The 25,222-nt window shown below is 45.4% G+C and overlaps 1 protein-coding gene across 2 annotated transcripts in view; it reads right to left on the reverse strand.

Annotated features, from left to right (window-relative positions):
- LOC119455678 (cholinesterase) overlaps positions 1-25,222 on the reverse strand; it is an 87,056-nt gene that overhangs the window by 3,896 nt on the left and 57,938 nt on the right. For both annotated transcript variants that reach the window (XM_037717104.2, XM_037717103.2), the window contains exon 2: positions 1,445-2,940. In XM_037717104.2, coding sequence (XP_037573032.1) covers positions 1,445-2,937 — 1,493 coding nt within the window. In that variant the 5' untranslated portion in view covers positions 2,938-2,940. The remainder of the gene's footprint in view (positions 1-1,444; positions 2,941-25,222) is intronic.

Consider the following 25,222-nt stretch of genomic DNA (forward strand, 5'->3'; position numbering starts at 1 on the left):
TGCATAGCACATATACTATACACAGTTTCGTCAGAAAAGTCTCTGTGTTGAATGTGTTACTTCTGTTCTATTGTTAAATTTGCACCGTGTCAGTCGTAAAAAGTCAGGTTATTATTGTTTTCTTTTTACCTTTTGTTTCTGTGTTGCTTCGTTGCCGTCAATGCCAAGGGGACCAAGATTTTTGTCAAGCCGTAATGAAACGGCATTTATTCTTGGCTCATTTCACAATATGTACGCCATGTTGTGAATAACAAATAAAATGAATGAATGAATGAATGAATGAATGAATGAATGAATGAATGAATGTTGCCGATGGTGCTTATAGCAGAATACAGTGCCGCAGCTCATATGAGAAACAGTTAACTAGCGTTCGAATATGCGCGGACAAAGTCTATGCGCCATGATGACCTAATGCGGAAATATCGAGGTGTCTTCGCCGCGCGTATCTCGTTCTCACATCCTTTCGATCCTCACATTCATTTCGAAAACATCGATAATGGTGATGCTAGCCACTTTTAAATTCCAAAAATGTGATTTAATACTGTAGCTTCGTTTAAATTTGTCTTTAAGGTCCCGTAAAAGTAGCGACAGCGGCGAACACAAACAATTCCGAGTGCTTCCTGGCTTTCGTACATGGAGTGATCGTTTACGCAGTAAGACAAAGGATGGCGGTTTGGTCTAGTTGACGTTCGGTGTGCTGTGGAAGGTAGAGAGTGGGTGAGTGTTGAGTTTCACAGGTGGTAGTCACAAAAGAAAAATGGTGGATTGACAGGTGAACGCGGTTCACTATATTCGTCACAGAAAACTAACTGTGTTAGAGGTGGAGCCGAGGCAGTAGAAGGCTATATTATCGACACATTGCAACACATAGTTTCCCAGAGGCTTCCTGAGTGGCACATTGCATTATACCTGACGAAACTGTTCTTATAACGGCACGCCACTAGCGACGAATTTAGACAACATCGACGTTACATAACTACGGTCAATTCTATACTTCGCTATCTATATTGGAAGATTTGCTGGAAAAAATGCAAGTAATTCCCGACCGCTCGGGAAGAGTAACGAGACTACGAATAACTGCGCTGTTGCAGGATGTTGCACGCTTCTAATGCATCTGGGGATGCTTGCTAGATCAGCAGGCATTCCCTACAGCAAGTTTAGTATGTCTTGCCACAACACTTTTTGTTGATCGTATAATTTTAATATTTTTCGATTGATTCATAATATCCGTTGAATCGGCGCCAATTAAAATTTTCTTTACTTAGAATAATATTTAGACGAGTTCTTGCAAATCTGTTCTGTGAGAAGTCTCATATTCGGCCGCTTATTAGACACTCTCTCTACAATACACGTTTAGTGCAGGTCGCATTGATCGCATTGAGGTCAGCACGCGTCAGATATAGACAAGATTGCGCGAGAAAATGGGCCAATAAATCGTGGTTACCCAGTTTTTGAGAAGGTCACCCATATGTTCATTACGTGGCGGCTAAATTCCGCGTCAGCCGGCGAGTACTTCTTCGGAGGACGGTCCCTGAGCGGCATTCCGAACACGTACTGCACGTCCTCGAAGTGTGTCAGACCAAACCAGGGATCAAGGTGGGTGGCTGTCGCCGAGTGATACACCATGTTGTAGTAGTAGACGTGCGAATTGTGCAGCGACAATTTCTCGCCGAAGAACACCTCGGGACAGCGAAGGAAAGCGTCGCCAATGGCGTGGCCAAGTTCCGACCGCAGTTTGGGGTACTCGGTTTCCCGAAGCGCTCCGACGTACAAGTTGTACACCGCTCTCGCCACTATATCTGGCATGAACGAGAAGGTTTTCATGAAGAAGTACAGCATGTCCTGCTTGCCGACGTTCATGGCACTATGGAACGGAAACTGCATCCAATACCACAGGCTAGCGAACACAGAGCCTTCGTTTTCCACGTTGCCGAGCAGGAATTCCTTGGGTACGCTCACGTCTGCGGCTGTCACAGGGTCATTCGGCAGGTACTGGTCGCCGTAGACGGCGGTGAAGCACACCATGTGCTGAGTGCACACGATGGCCTCCATGATGGCCAGGTGGTGGGCGCTCTTGTTTTGCAGGCAACCAACGATGCTGGCGTCATCCGTTTCTGGTAGGCACCCGACGCTATCGGCCACCTGCATTGCCTTCGTCTCCGCTGTACTGAATGAGTCAGCAAGTTGCTGGACCAGGACTCCGGCACTCTGGACGATGCCTCTATGGAAGAGCGAGCGTGCCATGGGCGAGATGGCGTGGTACGCGATGGACCACCCGCCGGCGCTCTCGCCGAACAACGTCACTCGCTTCGGGTCGCCGCCAAAGTTTACGATGTTTTCCTGCACCCAGCGCAGGGCGAGCACTTGGTCCAGGAGTCCCTGGTTCCCCACAGCTGGCGTCCTGTCGTTTGGCAGTGCGAGGAATCCGAATATTCCTAGACGGTAGTTCATCGACACGACGACCACGTCTCCCGCAGCTGCCAGGACCGCACCGTCGTAGACATCCATTGAGGCTGACCCGAAATTGAAACCCCCGCCATGGATCCACACCATCACGTTTCGCAAGTTTTCCGTGGCGTTTTCCTTTTCCCGTGGCGTCCATACATTCAGGTAGAGGCAGTCCTCGCTCTGTTCGTTTTCAGTTTCTACCCAAGGTGGCAGCGGGTTCGCTGGCGAGAACTGTATGCATGCCGAGCTCTTTTTCGTTGCTTGCAGCGTGTACGGTTCCCATGGGACGGGTGGACTCGGTTCCTTGAAACGAAGTTCTCCGACCGGTGGTGTAGCGTACGGTATCCCAAGGTAGGCGTCCACTACACTCGTTCCATTGAAAATGGTCACCGTTGTTCCCTGGACCTTGCCGTTCTCCGTCACGACGACCGGGTCTGCTACGGCCATCGCGATGCCGATGACCACGGCAGTGGAGACAAGAGGCATCATGGCCTGCGAAGTGGAATACAGAAGAGGAAGAGTGATTGAAGAGGACTGCCACAAGAGCGCAGCACGTGTTCGGGCTCAGCGCGGTGTATTAATTTCAGTCAGTTTCCCTTTTATTCTTTCTTTTTATTACTTTCGTTTTTTTCATGTTGTGGCACGGTGCCATGGAGGCGCCACTCGAAGCATCCGTTTCAAGACCACGAGGTCATTTTGCAAGCTTCACGCGATTTGTCACACAGCACGATAAATGATCACCCGAGACACCCGCTGAATGTTCGGCTTTGTTCTGAGTTCACGCAAGCACACGCTTGCCTTGAAGACAGCTCCAAGAGGGATGTTGGACTAGTGAATGAGTTGGGAGTTTGTGGCTTGAAAAAAGAACCATAGTGAGCGTCGCAGATCAGTGCTAATAGCCAAGGGAGCCCAAAGAAACCATCGGTGACCCTTGAAACGAGGTGATGACTGTTAGTCTGGGCAAATAACCAAGTCTGCAGGTTTTTGTACAGTTATTTCGACTGAATAAATACTTTAAATCAGTTTTTTATTGTTTTCAACTAGTACTCAATTATCATAAACCTTGCTGGAGCCTGTTGGTCGAACACAAGTTCTCGACCCAACACTGGTACTATGATTATACACACAACTTCACTGATCACGTAGATAAAAATCGTCATATCATTCATTAGGCCTTGAAGTCGCTATCAGATAAGAGTTCAATGTCACGAAAATATACAGTAACGAAAGTTATTATTGTCTTAGTAGTAGTAGCCGTAGCATGTTTTAGTCGTACACAGGCTTGTTTCTTTTACAATTAATAAAAAAGGCAGAATCTGGAGCGTTTAGACGAATGTGCGAAACTATTCTGCAGGCGCATGGTTGGAGTTAATTGGAGAAAGAAATAATGGAGAAAGATGGTTGGAGAAAGAAAAACATGCAGCAGCTTACGTCCTAACAAGCAAAGTTGCCCACACCTTCAAATTTATTGGGGTTCGGGCTATAGCGTGCCCGGTACAGTCTAGTTAAGCTATAAAGAGACATATAGCTCGTCCCCATGCACTCCGCGTCCCACGCAAATGGGCACTGCGGCGAGTTCCCCGACTCACCGGCGAGGTGTGAAGACGATTCCAGCCGTAGTATCAACGAAAGGGGGTTTATTCCCTGACATGTACAAGATGCGCGTACAACCCAGGGGTTACGGCACCCCTTTTGCTGTGCAGCAGGCCTTGCAGGATTGTTACAGAGATAAATAACATAGGGTTTTTCTCAATCTTATGGCTACTCTGTAGCAATTCCATGGCTTTCCCTGATATCATACAAGGAGAATTGGTCAGCTTAGAAGCGCATTGGTCGGTGTGTAAGTTCATTGGTCAGTGTATAAGTTATGGTTAAATATATAAATGATATATTATTTTTTCTCGGTCTTGAGACTACTCTACCGATTTCATGACTGTCCCCGATGCCATATACAAGGCGTGTGTCTGGAAGTGCTGTACACGCGGGCGCATAGCGCGGTTGAGAAGCGCGATAATTTACAAGTGACGTTCCCCAAATTCTAAGAATTATGCAGCGCATAAAATGTACTAACTGTAGTAGGTCCTTCTCTTTCTTTGTTTAACAAGGTGCAGTTTCGCGCAGGTCACAATGTATGATGCGCAGATACTGCCGACAATTATCCCAAAAAGTGGCACGAGCTACCTGCATTCAATTAGTGCAAGCGCCGCTGACAGGTTTCGAAACAGGCATCCCAGTCAACATAAACTTTTGGCGCCAGCTATTCATATAGACAATGACATGGCAAAGCATTTCAGCGCAAGCACACAGGGACAAGAACAAGACCGCAGATGTCTTGTGTTAGTTCATTGAGCCACCGATCGGTGGGCGAGTGAGTACATGGTATATAAGTACGTGAATTTCCAGAGAGAATATCGCAGAACCCATCTCACAATGAATGTCGACGTTAGTGCGATGAGCATTGACACTATGTGTCGACACACCATATTGTAACCGCCGACGTGCGGCTCCAATATGTATGAGGTCGTTCCAGTGACTTCATTTCCTCCGGACATACTGGGCCATCTGGCGCTGCCAACTTCCAGCGTGGAGCGTGTGTGAATATGCATTCAAACAAGATTTTCTGAATATATATGACGTGGGTTTGAGTCCGCCCAGCAACGGAGAAAGATAAATGAATTTTTTTGGTCTTTGAAGAGCGGCACATAACCAGTGGCTCATACTTGGCGACGCAAGTTTGTGTCAAAAAGTTTCGTACAAGAGCTGCATATATCTAGTGACCCAAGTAGCTAGAGCACACGTAGCTAGTGACTTAAGTAGAAGTAAAAGACCTTCTTTGAAGAGCGGCCTGGCAGTACAACTCTGGGCCGTCCAGCGAGCCTGCAGGAAGCCGCTTCGAGACAAGGTCTCGGAACCGCGTCCGCGGCGGGTGCCCAGACCCACTCAAAAGACGCCGGACTCAAATCTGTTTGATTTGATAACAAAGTTTACGTTCTTCTTCTTGAAGAGTGGCGCATACCTTGTGGCACACACCTAGTGACCCAAGTTGTTGTAAAGAGGTTCATTGAAGAGCGGGACATTAGATTCATCAACCTATTTTATGTCCACTGCAGGACGAAGGCCTCTCCCAGCGGGTAACTGGAACGGCTCATACCTGGTGGCTCCAACTGACATCAAAGAGGCCAGCTGAATTGTGTCCGATACCAAGTTTTTATACCCAGTGACTGAAGTCGGGGTGAAACAGATTAATTGATGAGCGGCTCATAAGCGCTGGCACATACCCGGTACCATAAGTTGGTGCCGAAACGGATCAACTGATGTCGTTGAAGTACGCCACATAGTCAATAGCCAGTGCTCAATTACACAAGTTGGCCTCAAAGAGATTGAATAAAGCTGCCTCATTTACGCAGATGACATCTGCATCTGTTCTTCAGGAGTACCTCGCCCGCAAGTTCGCGCCAGGTTACAGAAGGCTGCAACGATGACGTCTACTTATCTTCAGATACAAGGCCTCGGCGTTTCAGCAGAAAAATTCGCATTAGTCGTCTTCACGCGAAAATCGTTGGCTGGATACCCGGTGTGTATTAATGACCAGCCTATCTTATACAAGAGAACCCATAAATTTTTAGAGGTCATCGTCGACCGCAACCTCTCCTAAGGGATACACTCCTGTCTGTCGATCAGTCAGCTTTTCAACGCCATCGCTGGAAAAGCATGGGGACCGACGATGTGACAGCACCGGAGCACAAACCGCAGAGTGATTGAGAGCATGCAAGCTCAAGTGCTTAGAACCTGTCTTGAACTACCACACTGCGCTTCAACAGTCGCCGCAATTGCCATCGCCAGAGAACATTACATCAGTACGTATGTCACCACAGGCACTCTTAAAAGTCATCTTCGACACCTTTCCCGGCTACGGTCTTAACGCCTTGCTTCTCCTTCGGAAAGTACACCAGGTGCAGCTTTTTCGGGAATTGTAGCCTCCTACCGGTCCTTTCTTCCATCAGACTTCACGCCTGCAGCAAGATCGCCTGGACCTTTGTGGTGTCTCCGGCAGCCACAATCAGGGTTTCCATTCCAGAAGTTAGAAAGAAGTCCGACTTGCCAATTTGTGCCCCGAATCAAGCCGCTCTACATCTACTGTATGATTCCAACTCCAATCGAATTCACATTTATACAGATGACTCTTCGACTCTAACCAGCTCTACTGGTGCACTAATTATTCAGTCGCCGTCATTCTGCAAGAAGTTCAAGATCAGCTACGTCCCAACATCGACAGGGTCTGAACTAGCCGCGCTCCGTAGTGCAGTGCTTGGTGTGCATAAACAGACACCAAACCCATGGGCTATATTCTGAGACTCAAAGACAGCCCTGCAGTCACTCTAATGAGCTCGGCACCGCCGCCCACATGAACAATTGGTAACAGAGATACGATTAAGCTACCATCAAGCGTGGACAGAAACCATGACATTGTATTTCAGTAGCTACCTGGGCACTGCAACATCCCTGGCCATGAATATGCCGACAAAGCTGCCTGTGAGGCACATGGTGAATGTGAAAGAACCTCGATACCGTGAACGGATGCAGCGCGGAACCTCAGTGGTCTTGCCCATAATGCAACTCTAAGAAAATGGAATACACCGGATTTTAGCAACCCGCGCCTATAGGTATGTCATGGACCCACATTTGAAATTGCAACTTTTACCGGGTTTTAACTGACAAGAAGAAACGCTACTGTGTCATCTTCAATAGGAGTTTCTTTTCTTTTACAAACGCCTACTCATTCCGTTATAATTGGAATGGCGGACAGTGCCAACTGCAGCACATGTGGTGTTCTGGAAACCACGAAACATCTCTTATGTGACTGCCCCACATACGAGGATGAGAGGAAGGCCCTTCGGACAGCTTTGGGGCACTTAGATGACCGGCCTTTTACATAGGAGAAGATATTGGGCCCGTGCCATCGTTTGTCTGCTATGTGCAAGGCCACAAAGGCGCGGTTGCGTTTTTTGAAATGCACCAGCCTGTATGACCGCCTGTGACTAACTCAGCGACGAACGCTTGTCTGTGTAACTGTGCAAAGTGTGAACTTCTACCTTCCGTCTTCTCTCTGAATCCCCGAGTTCCCCCTTCCCCAGTGCAGGTTAGCCTACCGGGCTCAGCTTCGTTATACCTCCCTGCCTTTGTCTCATAACTTCTCTCTCTCTCTTCGGCTGATGCTAGTTGGTATGACATCACTACTATGACATCACTGCACACATGTGTGTCAGTGTCATTTATTTTGTTGTTTGTGTAACAGTATAGCACAGGAAACAGAACGATCTCAAAGATTCATTAAAGAGCGGCACATACCTAGTGGCACATATATACCCAGTGGCCCAAGTTGGCGGGGAAACCGTTAGATAGATACTGAATTTAATGATACTCTACTGAATAGATACTCTACTGAATCTAATGCCTTCTCCTAATATACTGAATCTAATGATACTCTACTGAATAGATACTCTACTGAATCTAATGCCTTCTCCTAATCTATCAAAGCCATCTAGAGAAGTTTATAAATTCCGTGGACTTCTTAAATACCTGAATGGTGACATGGATGTGATGCATCGTTGTTCGTTCCTTTATAAGCCCAGTCTGTTATCTGGGCTGATTTAAGCCAAGTGCAGTGCTGATTCAATTCAAAATTATCGTACTGAATATTTTGTTCAATACCAAAAGCGAGCTAATAGGCCTATAATTGTTCAGTTGTTTACCAGCTCTCTTCATATGGTGAAACATGACTTTCCCATTATTCCTAGTCTCGCGTACACTTAAAATAATCAGGAATTGCGTATAAAATCTCGCAAGCTTTTTCAGCGCAATAGTTCAGCAACTTTTATTAGATGTATACCTTCATTCTATCGTCTCGAGCTGCTTTTCTCCTGGACGAATCATGCAAGCCCTTCCATCCTGGTAAATGAAGCTGCACGCATATGTTTGGTAATTGAGCTTTTAGATGTATCTATAACTGACCGTGGAATTTTGATAAGACCTCTACATGTTCAACATGCCTGTGGCGTTAGTTTCCTCTCCATGAACAGCAAATTGGAAGCGTATCGCTAGTGCTGTATTTTATGTGCATGTGTATGGTGTTCGCGCTTGAAGCAACCGGGACAGTTTTAGCTATGCTACATACCTGCTTGATTGTACTGGTATGGACAAAAATATTTCAACAACGTGAGTACATTCCAAATAGTGCTGAAAATTGTACCGCTGATAAAGAACGAGTGTGAAAAGGAAATCCTCTTTGTGTACTTTGTAACGTGTAATACTGTAGAACTTGGTTTATGTCGGCTATGAACGAACAAGAACGATTTGTAAGTTAACAAAAACGTTAATAGCTTGTTGATCTAAAATATTTATCACAGCATCCTTTGTTTTGGACGAGAAAACATTTTGTGATGTTCGTTCCGCGCGGTATGCTCGGCTCTACTCGGAATTGAAATTTTACTGCTCAGCAGCGGTGAAATGTCTCGGTCGAAGCGACGGTAAACAAAACGAATAGCCTTCCTCTGGACCGACTCAATACAATTAATTTCGCATTGCTTATATGGGTTCCATACGGAGGAAGTATATTCTAAAATTGGGCGAATCAGTGTTTTGTATGCTACTAATTTTGTGTCCTTCGTAGCAGCAGACAAAGTTTGGCGGATGCAACCAAGATTTTTTAACGCTTTACTGCAAATGTAATCTATATGTTTGGACCAAGACAAGGTGGGTGTAAATATGACGCCTAAATATTTGTATGGAAAAACTGTTGTTAGTGGTACACAGTTGCAAATATAATCAAAACATACGGGCATGTGTCTGTTAATTAGTTATTAACATATTAACAGTTTACCTTCCATGCTGGAAGCTGTTGCGTTGTAACACAAAAGGTGCTGCGCTCGAAAAGTGATACCTACCGGAAAACATGGAAGTGCGAATCTTGTCGGAAAGCAAGCTCCGCCGGCGTATCAGAAAAAAAAAAAGAACTCCCAGTTCAGCATCTGAAGCAACCGATGTTGCCTCACAGCTGGCGATGATAGGAGAAAAGCTAAAGAAACTATTACCGCTAAGGGAATCTGTTCTTGGAATAGAAGAATCCATTCACCATATGTCACAAACATTTGATGACATCATGAAACGTCTAGACAAACAGGACAAGGATATACAGTTGCTCAAAGAAAGAGTGGACAAGATTGATGAAGCGCAATTGAGCGAAATACAGATGCAGTTACAGGAAGCCGTCAATGAACTCGAATGGTGCAGCAGGTGCCTAAATTTAGAGTTTCTTGGTATTCCTGCGACACCTGGTGAAGATTTGCTCGGTAAAGGGAAGGAAATTGCACCTGTCCTTGAAGTACCTTGCCTGAAAGATAATGACATTACTGCCATACACCAGACTTTCCGCAAGGCCATACAAAACCCCAGGTATAATTGTTCGTTTCAGCCGTCAAATATAGAGGGAGATGTGGTACGCTAAACGAAAGAGGCTAAGAGACGTCAGGAATCATGCTTCAATCCTAGAAAATATACCGAAACATAACCGAGAACTACTACGCTCAACAAAAGTGTGGGCGGCGGCAAACAACCTCCGTTTTGTCTGGCATGCGCACGGCAAAATTCTTATGCGGAAGGCCACTGGCGATCGAGCGACTGTTGTCAAGAAAGGCACATGGTTGCAATGGTTGACTTAGTAGCATTGCTTGTGTGATCATCCGATATGGTTGTCTTATCCCACCAGTTGTCTGAAAAAGTAAATGCATGAAATTCTTCTTTGCCTTTTCTTGCTCTCAATTGTCGGTCTGCAAAATCAAAAATAGATAACTTAGAACTTTTTTTTCATCGCGTAAGCTTCCCCTTCTCTGTGATTATATTAACAGAAACCTGGTTGAAAAGGACTCGGAGATGTATGTGCTACCACCGTATGCTTACTTCTTCGTTACGCGAAACAACAAAAAAGGTGGTGGTGTATCTATCCTTACGCGAAAATGCATCGATTGCCACCTTGAAAAAGAGTACACATGTGTAACTGATGACTATGAAGCTGTAGCGGTCCGTGCAAATAGCAACATGTTTGTTGGCTTGTATAGGCCGTCCGCTAGCAGTTCTGACAATTTCTTTAGTTTTTTTGAACGCTTAATATGTTTCTCAACTGAGCAGACTCTCAAACTTGTTGTCAGAGGTGATTTTTGATATTAATTTACTTCAACGCGATTCCAAGCAAATGGCTTTGTTATCGACTGTCAGTATGTACGGCTTTGATATTGTTCCGACAAGCGCAACGAGAATAACGGACACATCAGAAACTTTGTTAGGTTTATTATTAACGAATACCATGCTGGAAAAAACTACCGCTGGCACCATAGCTTGTAACATCAGTGATCATTTACCTGTTTTTCTAGTTATAGACACAGTTTGCCGTAAAAAAGACAAATTTATCAAGATATTTTTGATGCAAACTTGACGCGATTTAAAGAAGCCCTGCAGGATGTTATATGGGAGTGCATATATAACATCAAAGATTCAGATAAGGCATATGATGAATTTCTAAATGCAGTGAAAAATGCTTATCACGCAAGCTTTCCCACAAAAATTGCTAAGCGGAGGCACAAAATACCGTAACCTTGGGTAAGCAAGGATACACCCGATAAATTTGAAACCAAAGAACAACTTTACGCTACCTTCCTTAAAACCAAGGACCTAAGTGTATTTGCTGAATTTGAGCAGCTTAGAAACAACGTTGTGAAGCTGCTCCGGAAAGCGAGGTCGGCGTATTACTCTAATATATTTTCACATGATATTAAGTGTACCGACCTCACCAGGAAAAAAAAACACTGTGCTTGGGCGTAACCAAGAATCTAATGAAATTGAATCAATATGTTACGGTAACGATTATGTTCCTGGTTCTGCTTTAGCCAATCTGTTTAGCAAATTTTTCCTTAACCAATTCACAAGTAACGAAGCACAACAACACAAAAGAATACAAAGACCTTGCACAAGCCCAAACACCATATTTTTTTTTAACCAACATACGCTCAAGAGGTGACTTCCGCAATAATAAACCTTAAAAACAGCAGCGTTTGTGACGTAGACAACCTGCAATTAGGACCACTAAAGTACGTAGTGCATGAGATAGCGCGTCTATTGACGCACATTTTTGATCTTATCCGCTTCACTGGCGTATTTCCAAAAAAACGTGCAGATTGCAAAAGTAACTTTAATTTTTAAGGACGGTGATAGAAATGCATTAAATAAATATAGACCCGTATCCATTTTACCCGTTTTTTTCCAAAGCGATAGAAAAGCTCTTGTATGTAAGCTTGTCCGACTGTTTTTCTAAGCAATCATTACTACACAACTTTCAGCATGGAATACGTCAGCACTGTTCGATGGAAACCGCGCTGCTAAAGCAAAGCGAAATGATCTTAAAAAACTTTTCAGACCGTAATTTAACACTGGTAGTATACGTAGATTTATCGGAAGCCTTTGATTCATTGCAGCATGAAATACTACTTGATAAATTGCAGTCATACGGTGTACATGGTATTGCGTATGACCTCCTAGCTCCTTACTTAAGGCATCGTAAGCAATACGTATCAGTAGGAACATCTTCTTCAGATATTAAATGCATAAAGATGGGAGTACCTCAGGGCAGCATATTGGGGCCACTTTTATTTTGTGTTTACGTTAACGACCTACACTCCTGTACCTTAAATCCACATGTAACATCAATTTGCTATGATGATGACACTACATTATTAATCACTGGTAAAACATCTGACGATATACAAAAGATATCTGATGAAACAATGCCGCTGTTACTGGAATGGACAAAGTGCAATTCCTTACTTGTTAATACCACAAAAACAAAAGCAATATTCTTCAAACCACAACATAAGGTTGTAAATTTGCCGTTGATTACACTTAGTCACAATGTGATTGAAATAGTCGAATGCATGTAAGTGCTGGGCGTATATTTTTCAAGTACTTTAACTTGGGATGACCAAATCCGCGAAACACATACAAAATTGTGCAAAACGGCGGGTATACTAAACAAATGTAGACATATCATTCTTCAACGTATAAAACTACTACCAGATAACTATTTAGCCCTTTCTCAGTTATACTACGCCCCCCAAGTATGGGGTACAACAACAAAAACGAATCTAAACCGACTGTTCCTAATTCAAAAGAAGTTTATGAGAATAATTGCAAACGTCCCATATGATTTTCACACGCAGGAACTCTTTAAACATTTAAGGTTATAAATGTCCATCATTTTTATATATACTTATCGTTTACTCCAGACATAATGTGCGGCCACAAAAAAGAAAAACTCTTTTTACAGCGAGATTTCAGAATTAAGAGAAAATATTGCCGTATACACTACGCGTCCCCACAATATTTGGCACATACCTACTCCTCAAAACAACTATGCGAAACAATCAATCGCTTTTACCCTTCTAGCTCTGCTCAATAATCTTGCCAACAAATCTGTAGGTGTGTCACAGTTGTCCAAAAAAATAATGCGAGATCAGTTTCTGTGAACTATGTTGCCGTTATTTATATATTTTTCTTGTATTTGTTCATTAATGTGAAGCTTTCCTTTGTATTTTTGCAAAATGCTTATGTTCCCTTGTGCAATCATTGTCTGTACATATGTGTAAAAGCAGTCATTTGTATGAAAATTGTTTGAAAACTACTGCTGCTGCTGTGTAAAGGGGCAGCCACCTCGTCAAGCTACTGATCTCAGCAGCTTTTTGTGGCTACTCCTTCCTTGTGTATTTGTTCAAGGAGAATAAATTCGAATTTAAATTCAAATTCAACACCAGCTAAGATGGACCCTGCACGCATCAACTCTTGAAGGACAAATGCACGCCACCATAAATGTTCTATGTTGAATTGCGGGCACGAAGAGGGGTGGAACGTCGGCGTCACTACTTTACGTCGATCGCGTCTTCATCCGCCAGAAGATCACCTTATTCTGCACCAGTTGTTCAGAACATATCGCAGACTCCTCTCCACCAACGTCAGCTCTTACAAGCACACAGCCTACACGTACACCCTGGAGTTCCACATGCAACATCAAGTTCACTGACACTAGCAGAGGCACGAGAACCCGACTTTAATGTGATCCGCAACGTGGAGACATGTCGCCATCTTTTTTAATAGTGACACAAGAATCCACACACCCGCTCGTTTCACGTAATGAGTGTCGAACCGGAACACAGATACATGTTGTGTTCGATCAGCACGTTCCGCAGCTTCCAACGTCGGTTTTCTGGCATCCGGATTTAAACTATACCCCCCCCCCCCCCCCTCAGGCTTCTGGAACTACCAACAACTGAAACATCAAACACCTTCGGAATAAAAATAAAGTACCAGCCTATTCAGTGATGCAGCTGGCTTCACATCATTGCTTTGAGAGGCACCAACACTTCGTTCATGTGTATGTCGTTGGTCCGTTACAACAGAAAGTTCATCATCAAGATTTATCATTCCAGAGCTGCACAAGGAATATGCTGGTCGATTGGGTCATCCTTCTTCAACGACGTCGGAACTTGTATCCGTTTTACTAGCCATCGGCTTCATCAAAATGTCAAAGGTGCCGAGAAAGTGGGGCGTCATCACTGATTGCCTGGCGGCTCTTACATGCATTGAAAAGGTCACTCCAGGACAAATAGACGCACGTGTAACCAACACTCTACTAAAAGAACTTGCTCAAGCTAAAGTTCCTAGATTTCCTGCTCTTTTTTAAGTAGCGACATCTACTCCGTCAGCCGCCATTATCTTCCTAGATAGCATGTGACCGTCAACGGCCGCTGCTATCTACGCTGCTCGCAGCAGCGGGCAAGGGATTTCGGGGGAACATCGTTAGGAAAAACATGACTGCCGGAATGAGCACCGCCCAATGAGATCCGTCGGCGGTGCTTCAAAGCTTGTCGCTACTTAAAGAAAGCAAAAAATATCTAGGGACTTTAGCGCAAGCTACAGCGATAAAACATGTGATACTACAATGGGTTCCAAGTAACTGCGGAATCAAAGGAAATGAAGTGGTGGATGTTTGACAAAAGCAGCTCATGAAAATTCGGAAACCCGCCTTATTCCCATATCCCAGTCCGACACCCAGCGCATCTTACAAGGCCTCAAGCGAGAATGTATTTGTCTAACTAGTTCACAGAGAGCACAAAAGATTCAATCTTACTTGCAGTTGACCCACATTTTGAGTACCACCTAGACCCTCAGCTTCCACGACGCATCGACACCATATTACATCGTCTCCTCTTCGGAGCACAAAGCACTTATTCTGAATTGAACGTGTGACCTGTCCACATGTCTGTGCAGTCACGATGACGAAGATGTATTCCACCAACTACTCGACTGTCCCAAGCACACGACACATAGACACCGACTTGAACAAAAAAATGTCGCAGTTTCGCCCGAAAGGCGAAGCATCAATTGCGATAGCAAAATAGCAGAGAGCTATTCGGAGTAGGGATAGTAGTTTTATCGGCTGCATAAACTTGGACACATTTGGACTAACTAAATTAACAAGCGTGGGGTCAGCGCGCTCAAGCAAACATGAATAGATCAAACCGAATGACCGCAGGCAACGACTGTCAAAACGCTGGCAGCAAGCGCAGCCGCCGCAGCGGGCGAATGTTCGCGCGGTATATCGCTTCAACGGAAACTGAGCGGCAAATGCACAGCGCATACACAGGTCAGAGCCGTGTGGAGATAAGAGACGGTGCGGGCGACCGCCAGCGCCGGACAAAGTGCAGAGGAGTTGTGCAGAGGAGAAGTTGTTGGCAGAGGAGAAGCTGCTCTCCCCCCCCCCCCTCCCTCCCGCGCGGCCTTCCCGCTTTCTTGCTTTCGCGTGGGAGATCGAGTGGCCAGTTCCCCTTGCGCCCGGTTGCAAAATAAGCATTTGGTGAAGCGGCACAGCGTCGCCCCACCTCCCTCCCTCCCTCCCATACCCCCATACCCCCACGGCCTTTCGCGCGACGGTCGCATTTGCTTTCCGCCGTGCGTTCGCGCTCCGTGATAGCGCGCGTCCCCCGCGCGCTTTCGCTCGCGCATACGGCGCGCGGCGACGATTTTATCGCCCTTGGAATCTATACGTAACCTGACGGCGACGGCGACGACGACGGCGACGCCGACGGCAGAAATCCGGTTGAAGTGTCCATATAATTGCTATCGCAATAAAACTGAGTTTATTTGACTTGCATTGGCCATTTTCACTTGTCAAAACGTTAGGCCCACAGCCTTGAAAAGTACATCACAAAGCTATGGAAGCACTTCAACGCTTATTTGAAAACGCCGGAATTTGTTGCGACTATTGACTCTACTGCGTCGGGAGTAATTATCTCATACTCGCAAATTAACATGTGTACACTGACTTACACGGACTTCACTGCAATGTGAACTTCTCAAAAGAGGCTTTCACTCTTCGTGTGTTAAACGTCGCTTTTATTTTTAAATTATTTTTTAAACATTGCCGAATGCAAACATTTATATTTAATTTATTTTTATTATATGCGATCAATCAAGCGAAAAGAGGCAGCCGTCGCCAGCAAACGACGACAACAACTTCTCTGTTTATTTTTATCTCCATAAAAAAAGCACCCGTATAGCGTTGCTAGGGTGGAAATCTTGAAGCAAATATTTGTTTGCCTATACCTGCAGGGTTTACCTTGTCGGGGTGTTTCTCGCCAAGAGAATCGATTCCAGAGACTGTGCCATGGCAAACTGGGCCTACAAACGTGCAATATTCAAACGTGGCTTTGCCATTTTTGAACACCAAGGACATAATTCTAACCTTCTTGCACTAGTGTCCTTCTTTCCCTCTCTCACCCAAGGGTGTATTTGTTATTGTGTCCGAAGCTGAAGAAGTGATCAAATGCCAGGGCATGCGATTTCTTGTATGAATACTGCTGAATAAGTGCTTGGGGGTGCATAATAATCATGCACTGTACCTCAAGCTCATTTTGATTTGTCTTTTAAGGAAGACACTATGTATGCTATTGTTAATTACTTCCCATGATGATTTACTCTTCATATTTACATTGCAGCCTCGCAAGTTCTCCTGACACAGCTGACGCAGTGCCGGCTTAAATTCATAAAGACATTCTCGCATAATTGTCTGCTTGTGAAGGTAGCATTATAACCAAACAACTTCATTACAAGTGTCATCTTGAAGGGTTCGCAATCATGAAGAGCACATTTGCAGCCTCGATGTGCAATGATACTGCAGGTTTTTCTTGGCACATAGCTTGATAACTATTGTCTTTAAGTAATCACTAGTGGATGCGTTATGACCGAAATAGAAATGCGGGTTTATGTTGCAGGGTTTCACACTCTTTTTTTCCACATTCTAGTCTCTCTGCACGGTTTCTATCTCTCAATTTCGACGGGATCATTTGGTGTACATGATTCTATAATACCGTATAACAGGTGCTATTGAACTACAATAGTATAAGACATCGATTCTACGTATCGCTAAGAAAGTGGACAACGCAATTAGGCTTATCAAAAGAGTAACTAACCGCCGACATGGGCTTCAAGAAGAAAACGTCGTTAGACTGCTTCACGCCTTTGTGTTATGTCACTTCGCTTACGTAGCATCCATGCACGAGTGGCAGAGATCCGAAAGAGACAAACTCAATGCATTGTTAAGGAAGGTAATCAAGGTAGCTCTTGGGCTACCTATGTACACGGAAACCGAAAGACTCATGCAACTAGGAATGCACAATACACTGGAGGAAATAGCCGAGGCACAAGAAAGAGCCCAGTTCTTTAGACTCTCTACCACCCGATCAGGAAGACAGATCCTCAAACGAATTGGTATACCAATTACTGCAATAGATAATAATCATAGAGAAATTCCTAACGATCTGCGGAGGAATATTACAGTCATGCCTGTTCCAAGGAATGTTCACCCGGTTCATAACGTGGGCAGAAGGCAAGCCAGAGCCAAAGCCCTGCTAGAAAAAGCTCAAAATCAGGCTGAAGAATGCTCGTTCGTTGACGCGGCTTTCATGCCCAATAGACGAGCCTTCACAGCAGTCATTCTGAATGGCAAAGGTGAAGTCGTCAACTCGGCTTCCACGTACACCACGCAACCAGACATTGCAGAACAAGTAGCCATCGCATTGGCAGTTTTAGACCAAAAGACATCCAGGATCCACAGCGATTCTAGGGCAGCCATCCGAGCATTTGCCAAAGGAGTCATCTCTAGACAGGCCCTGGCAATTCTCGACGGAAAGGTCGTCAAACCCCACACGATCATCTGGTTTCCTGCTCATATGGGAGAAATCAACGGTGCTCCCGTGAACCTCAACGAATCTGCCCACAATGCTGCACGAGGACTTGCCAACCGTGCAGCCACAAGGCAAGAAGATGCTGAGGTTCCTGATTACAAGGACCACTTCCTCACCTACAACGAGCTAACCAAGCACTTCTACCTACAACGCAGGGTCTTCCCCCCTCCGCATAGTAAACTAAATAGAGCTCAAGCCATTACGCTAAGGCTCTTACAAACAAGAACTTATCCGAACCCTTTATTAATCAACAAGATCTATCCGGAGATATCTACTAATACAACATGCGATAAATGTAACGACACCATTGATCTAAGTCATCTGCTCTGGCGTGCTCCGCGTTACGCAGCGACAAGGACAACACTGAAGAGCGGTGGGACGCAACTCTACGCAATCTCACATTAGATGAACAGCTATGGGCAGTCCAACGGGCCCGCGAAGCGGCCGATAGGCTAGGCCTTTCGGTCCCAACGTGGGAGCGGCCCGCTACGGGCTAGGAATCTAGCGCGACCCAATGGACAAAAATAAAGTTTTTCCATCCATCCATACATCAATGCTCTTTAAACTAATTATCCAATTCAACTGAATTAATAAGGGTTCACTCTTCTTAGCGACGTTGTCACTCCCATACATCTTCAGTTATAGGGTAACGATAATAGTTCCCATGCTTTTGCACTTCGATATTTGTAAAGTTACTTCATATTACACACGGCAGCCTTGTTGGGAAGGTGTGTGTGTGTGTGTGTGTGTGTGTGTGTGTGTGTGTGTGTGTGTGTGTGTGTGTGTGTGTGTGTGTGTGTGTGTGTGTGTGTGTGTGTGTGTGTGTGTGTGTGTGTGTGTGTGTGTGTGTGTGTGTGTGTGTGTGTGTGTGTGTGTGTGTGTGTGTGTGTGTGTGTTGAAACATGTAACATGTGTCCAGTGATATAATCGTTGGGGACTTTGTGGATTGTATGGCTATTATGTCAAATTGACGTTTTTTTTTCAATCGCCGTACACATGGATTCCTTCGTTTGGTAGTCATTGCCTGTGAGCAGCGACCTTGAGACGGTAAAGTATCGCACTCGCTGTCTAAAATTTTCTTGCTGCATCATGGCAAATTATATATCTCGCCACTCTTTGTTAGGTGTCTATTGTACACGACCGGGCAAGAAAGTGGTGCTGGAGCAAAACAGGCACCGACTCTATGTACTTTAGCGTTGGGTGTTACCTCACATATGTGCTCTAAGCTTTTAATGTTATTTTATGGCTGAGGGCAAGCTTTGACGTGACTGATCTTCCTAAGCAATGCTGTGTCTTCCCCAATTATTTCATGCGTGTCAAGTGACCAAAGTTAGCGAACTGCTAAAGACCATCAAACAATGTTACAAGACAAGTCCGCGCTCTTTAGCAAAGGAGTATATGCGGTTATCCCCGAATGGCGACTCGCAGATATTAAAAGTGACTTGACGGGCTCCCGCTATACACAGCAGTCCTGAGTTATCCGCTGGAACACGAGAATGACTAACCACCATACGAACGCTATCAGTAAACAGACAGGAGCTTCATAAACTTCTTAGTTTCCGACTTCCTGTATACCAGTTTGTGAGATTTTCCATCATCGCTTGAGTTTGCTTCCGCTGTGCCTTCCGTTCGACAGTGCTGAAGGAACAAAAATTAATAACTTGTTAGGAGCGAATAAACGTTCACGTGGATAGATCAATGATCGAGACACATTATCATGTATGTTTGTTTCTTGCGAGTTAGATCAGCCTCCTTGAGATGATGATGTGTGGTTCATGCTTTTGCAGATATACGAATCAACATTGCACCGTGTGACTAAAGCATCTGATGCTTGAAAGCATGGTGATCAAAGCAAGAAAAGGCGAAAGCGAATCAAGCCAAGAAATAAGCATGACAGCATAATCTTCAATCTCAAACTGGTACAGTACAACAAGGAAAGGGAGAAACAGCCGAGCCGGCAAAAAAAGAAAAAACAATCCTAGAGAGCGCTAGCCCGCTCGGCTGTTTCTTCCGTTTCTTGTTGTGCTGCACCAGTTTGAGAATGAAATACCAACTCGCCCAATCCTCAACACTAATGATCGTCAAAGCATAAACTCACACGTCATTGTCACAGTTGTTCTAATTTTATATACAGACGGCCTGTGCAGTCGTATCTTTCGTTGACTCTTCATCTTCGGGGCGTATAGCGTGCAAGGCGTGGAAGTAACATGCACCGATGCAGGCAGAGTTATCAGTGTCAGGCAGAAACCACAAGAAATACGGTTCCAAGAAGGCACCTCTTCTGGAAGCAGTTACTGCTTGCTTAGCATCTTCAGTGCTTTACGTCGGACACAGTGGCGGTAAGCAAAAAGCGCAGACGGTGAACGACATCGTAACTGTGAAGAATGAAACAAAACCTGTATAATGATCCCGCGCCTGTGCTCCGAATGGTATGAAGGTGTGAGCGGGAAGAAAGAGAGCCATGCCGAAGACATAAAGAGTGGCTGGCGCGTGCGCTCGCACGTGCATTCTTGGAAGCTAATCTGTTTACACCACCGACAGCGGGCGTTGCGGGCAGATAAACGATGCTACAGCGCGCACCGAACAGCTTCTCGAGATGCGGACAACAACAACAAGATAGAAGTAGGGGTTAAAAGTGAGCGAAGAAATGGCGAGGTCCGCTGAAAGCGGAGAAGTGGGTCTGAGTCTACTTGCGCTTGTTGAGACTGAATAGAAATGATCGCGATACGCAACTGGAGGTTAGATGGAGGCGGGAACCAGAAGGGAGCTACGTAACAGAGTTCGCGCATCGACATTCGACATACTGCGACGTGGCAGCGGCTCAGGTAGATCATTGATGAGGTAGGCACTGCACCCGAAGGTGCCGAGAGGACTTATGTACCATGCCCTACTGACGCACCAGTACCTATTAGCTTGTCGACCACGCCTAGCTGGCTTAAGGAGAGTAGCTGCGCACGACGCTGTTTCTGGCGCAACGTTGCACGCCACCAAACCGAGGCGGAGCTAGCGCTAACACGTGTGCGGCTTTTCAACAAACCTCTTTCGCGCCGACATGGGTCACTGTAGATGCAGGAGTGCGTAGGTGCCGCTGTTCGAAGAGTATCGAGCCGAATACTTGGCATATGCTACTAGGCCCGCGCTGGTCTATAATAAATGAACCTCTTTGATGCCAACTTGGGTGACTGCGTATGAGCCAGTATAGGCGTGTGCCGCTGTTCAATGAACGTATTTGACGCCAACTCGGGTAACTAGGTATGTGCCCCTGGGAATGCCCCACTCTACACTGACTGAAAATATTCTTTAAATTTGTCACATGCTGAGCGGAATCGAACCCACTTTATAAGGCTTCCTCAAGGACAGCAACCCGACTGTTTAGCAGGCTGCGCCACAACTGCACGGGGCTTGTGCCGCTTCTCGATGAATGTCTTTCACGCCAACGGTTTAGCGAGCTGCGCCATGAATGCACTGGGTATGTGCCGCACTTCAATGAACCTCTCGCCATCTTGGATCATCGAGTATGTGCCACGGGGTGTGCGGCAAGCGAGGGAACAAATTTCGGCGTGCGCAGGCACCGGTGCGCCACGCTTCTCGTCTCGGAGGACACGCGCGGACTTCTCGGCCGCGCCACTAGGTGGCGCAGCGTGTCCTGAAAGAAGTGCGAGAGAGGAGCCCGGTGGCCGCATGATGTGTTTCTGAGACGTATGGTTGGTCTTTGCACGTTCTACTTATATTCAAATACGACTATCAGAAGACATACTCACAACTCGTAACGAAGAGGAGAAAGAGTAAATGGTGGCTATGGTGTTGGGCTGCTGAGCACGAGGTCGCGGGATCGTATCCCGGCCACGGCGGCCGCATTTCGATGGGGGCGAAGTGCGAAAACACCAGTGTACTTAGATTTAGGTGCACGTTAAAGAACCCCAGGTGGTACAAATTTCCGGAGTCCCTCACTACGGCGTGCCTCATAATCAGATCGTGATTTTGGCACGTAAAACCCCATAATTAAAAAAAAGAAAGAATAAATGAAAGGAACGCCTTCTTGTCTTACTTATATTGTGACCACCTGCTTGATGAAAGAGCGATTGCTTTTTAATTTCCGATCGAAATTTTTACCTGCAAAAACTTACACATTATATTGTACTACTCCCAATGGATCACACATTTGTATGTACATAGCACATGCATGAAGGCACTGATCCATAGTCGCGCGCGTAGGCACGGACACGTACGAGCAGACACACACGTACACAGCTGTGCAACAATGCCAAAGTTGTGTGCACATCCTTTTCTTCCTTACTCGAGTTCCAAAGAATGGGAAAGTTTAGGTCGTAATGAATTACATAAAATGACTGTTAACTGTAGATCTTCGTTACGCCAGAGTAATACAAACAGTTATGAAACTCAATGCGCTGCAAGCGTAGGGCAACGCAACAGTCAAAGTTAGTTACTTATAAAGTTGCCAACACTTAGAACGTATACTTAATGAATAACTGATGTCATGCCTCAGGGCGCTTTCCATTAATGAATTAATAATACTTGGCAGTTATTCTGGGTTTTAATGGCCCCAGGGGCTCGAGTACTGAGTTTTTCGTCGTAAAGTGAAAGAACCTACATGTATTTACACCGCCTGGCGAACCCAAGGTTATGAAGGCCTGTGTTTTGTTTATGTGTTACATCCATGAAATGCGGACATTCAAGTCCTGATAGACACGGAAGGGACGACTACATCTTTGTAGGAATAATAGTAAGAATAATAACGTTAAAGAGCATCTTGCTTATGTTATTCATCTTCACTTACCCGCACAACGTCTTGCTATACGCTGTTTAAGTAAACAGTCTGAGAGCGAAACGGTGAAACTCCGTGTGCGGAAGATAGTCACGTTTTCGCACTTTCAACCTGTGCAAAAACCCGCATTTTCTGCCAGTGGAGAGAGGCATCGAGTGGTGAAGGGAAAAAGACGCCTCGTAAAGCTTTTCTACGTAAATAAAGACTCAAGGAACACCGAGTTGTACGGCCGTTATCTCCCTCCACTTTTTTTTTGTCTTCTTTAAGCAAGTCCCTATGGCTCTCTGATAACACGCCCGCTTTCCTGTTGCCTTGCGTAAGGGTCACGCCTACTTACTTTTCGTCGCACTAAGATTAGGCTGTGATCCGGTGTCACAAGGAAACAAACAAACAAACAAGGTTCACTCACCGGCCACAGAACGCGATAAAAAGGAGTTCCACCGCAAAAACGCACGAATCACTGCCCAAGCACTACTACACCGGTTCTTTTTTGCTGCGTAGCTTATGACTGAATATCTGCGTTTTTTTTAACATCGCAGACAGCCTAAGCCCACCTACGTTTGGCCGCCGGAGCTGAAAGCTTGGGCGGAATTATACACGTCGCGGTCGTGGCCTCGAAGCCGCCGTTCTTTTGCTCATCTGCTTGTACGCCGTATGACAGACAGATGTGTTGAATACCTCATTTATACGCCGATAGAGCTTAAGCGTTGAGAGCGCTGCCACTTTCAGGACTTTAGTGGGTTCCGATGTGGTGCCCTTGGATAAGAATGTGTCTCCTAACTGCATTCAAAGGGTCAATTGGTTATGAAACGCGAATAAATGTTCAAAAATTCCTTTATTCGACTGTTAATTCGTAAGCATGTGACCCTCCTGAAATTTCCGGCACGGCGTTATTATCCTTCTGAATCTTGAGTCATCAAAGGTACGTGTTCTTTGAAGCTTCGAGATGTATTTCCTTGTGAATAACCGGCAATGTAAACTAAAAAGGACTATTCGGGTATAGTAAGGGGAAGTTACATTTCTTGTCCTTGTCCAATCTGGGCAGCAACAATCAATAGGACAATAGTTTTATTCGGCGAGGAAACCAGCAGCACAAGTCGGAAAAAAGAAAGCGCAGGCAAAGGCGTGAAGATAGAGAGAATGTATAAAACCCAACCTACATATTGGCTCGTCTTCGCAATTCCTCGTTGATTTAAAGGTGAACAAACTTGCATCCGAAGGCACCACAATCGAGCCAAATTAAAACACGCGGATGCTCTATTGATTTCGTGTAGCGGAATTTCAATTTATTGAATGCTTATGACTTGGCGACTAGTCGAAAAAAGTTATGCTATTAGAAAATATTAACTTATGAGAGGTTACGCGGAAAGTAACAGCTACGTGTGCAAAGTGTTCCTTCTTGAATGCCTTGCAGTGCGAAGGCTATGGCGGAGTTGGACGGGGCCACAACGCTCGGTCTTCAAAATGTCACCGTGGCGCGTAGTTCTAATTTCATTTTAGATTTTTACCTAGACGCCACGACTTCCGATTTTGGTGCCTACGACGCGCTAAACGTAAACCAAACGCGGTTGTCCTAAGCGAGCCGCAGTGCGCTTAGCCAGTAGGCTCGGGGCGGCACGCCGCGGCGGCCGCGGTGTAACCGACCGCAGCGACCAATACCAGCCGCATGTGGGAATGTGCTTTATTACAAATTAAAGCACCCATAAAAGAGTGAGTATCATGGCTTCTGTTGAAACGAGAGCGTTTGAGAGATATGTGACTTCGCGCTCCACTTGCAAGCTCCATGCACCCTGTATACGACAGCAAAACTTGGCTTAGGTGTTCACGGCAGCGTATGCTACCCGCGGGCTAAGTTATTTCACCAAGCCCGAGGGGTGATTCAGGGCCCCTTTAAGGACGCCGACGAGGTCCGCATCACGTGATGGATACTATTATTACGACTCCAAAATTATTCTCTGAGTCCAATGACGTTTAGGCCCTTTCTCTGCTATTGTGTCCCACTCTTTTGAAGTCTGAACAGACTGCCCTTGCGTGAGTCAGTTCTTATGAAGCCATTGCAGTAATCGCAATGAATTAATACATTTTGCTTCACAATGTAGGCGCAAATGAAAAGAAATACTGCCATGTTGGCAGGGGCAAGATGTCTATATACAGAACTTTTTTATCTTCCAGCCATTCTATCATTAGGCGTTGCCTAAAAGTCGAAATAATGTCTCGCCGGCCTTCACTCCTAGTAACTACAGTGTGTATTGCATAGTTGTATCTTTTGAGGCGATTAGCATTCTTTGCCTATTTTAGATACTTGGAGTCTATTATCTATCGTCTTACGCCGACCCTGTGACCCAAGTTGTCTACTAGCTTGGACCACTAGTGGTATGTGCTCATTATTTGTCGTTATTCCAAAGCTTTATTCCATTTATCATGCCGTTGTCGTACAGCTCTCTTCATCTCATTGCCGTCACGCTGTCTTGGTACCATCTTCATCAATTCAGAAAAGTAATCCAATTGTCATCATGCCTTGGTAGTCATACCGCCTTCGTCGTTCTACCGACCTCGTTGCTTTTTATTGCGATAGCAATTATATGGACACTTCAACCGGATTTCTGCCGTCGGCGTCGCCGTCGCCGTCGCCGTCGCCGTGAGG

The sequence above is a fragment of the Dermacentor silvarum genome, chromosome 6 (assembly GCF_013339745.2).
Source record: "Dermacentor silvarum isolate Dsil-2018 chromosome 6, BIME_Dsil_1.4, whole genome shotgun sequence".
Taxonomy (NCBI): domain Eukaryota; kingdom Metazoa; phylum Arthropoda; class Arachnida; order Ixodida; family Ixodidae; genus Dermacentor; species Dermacentor silvarum.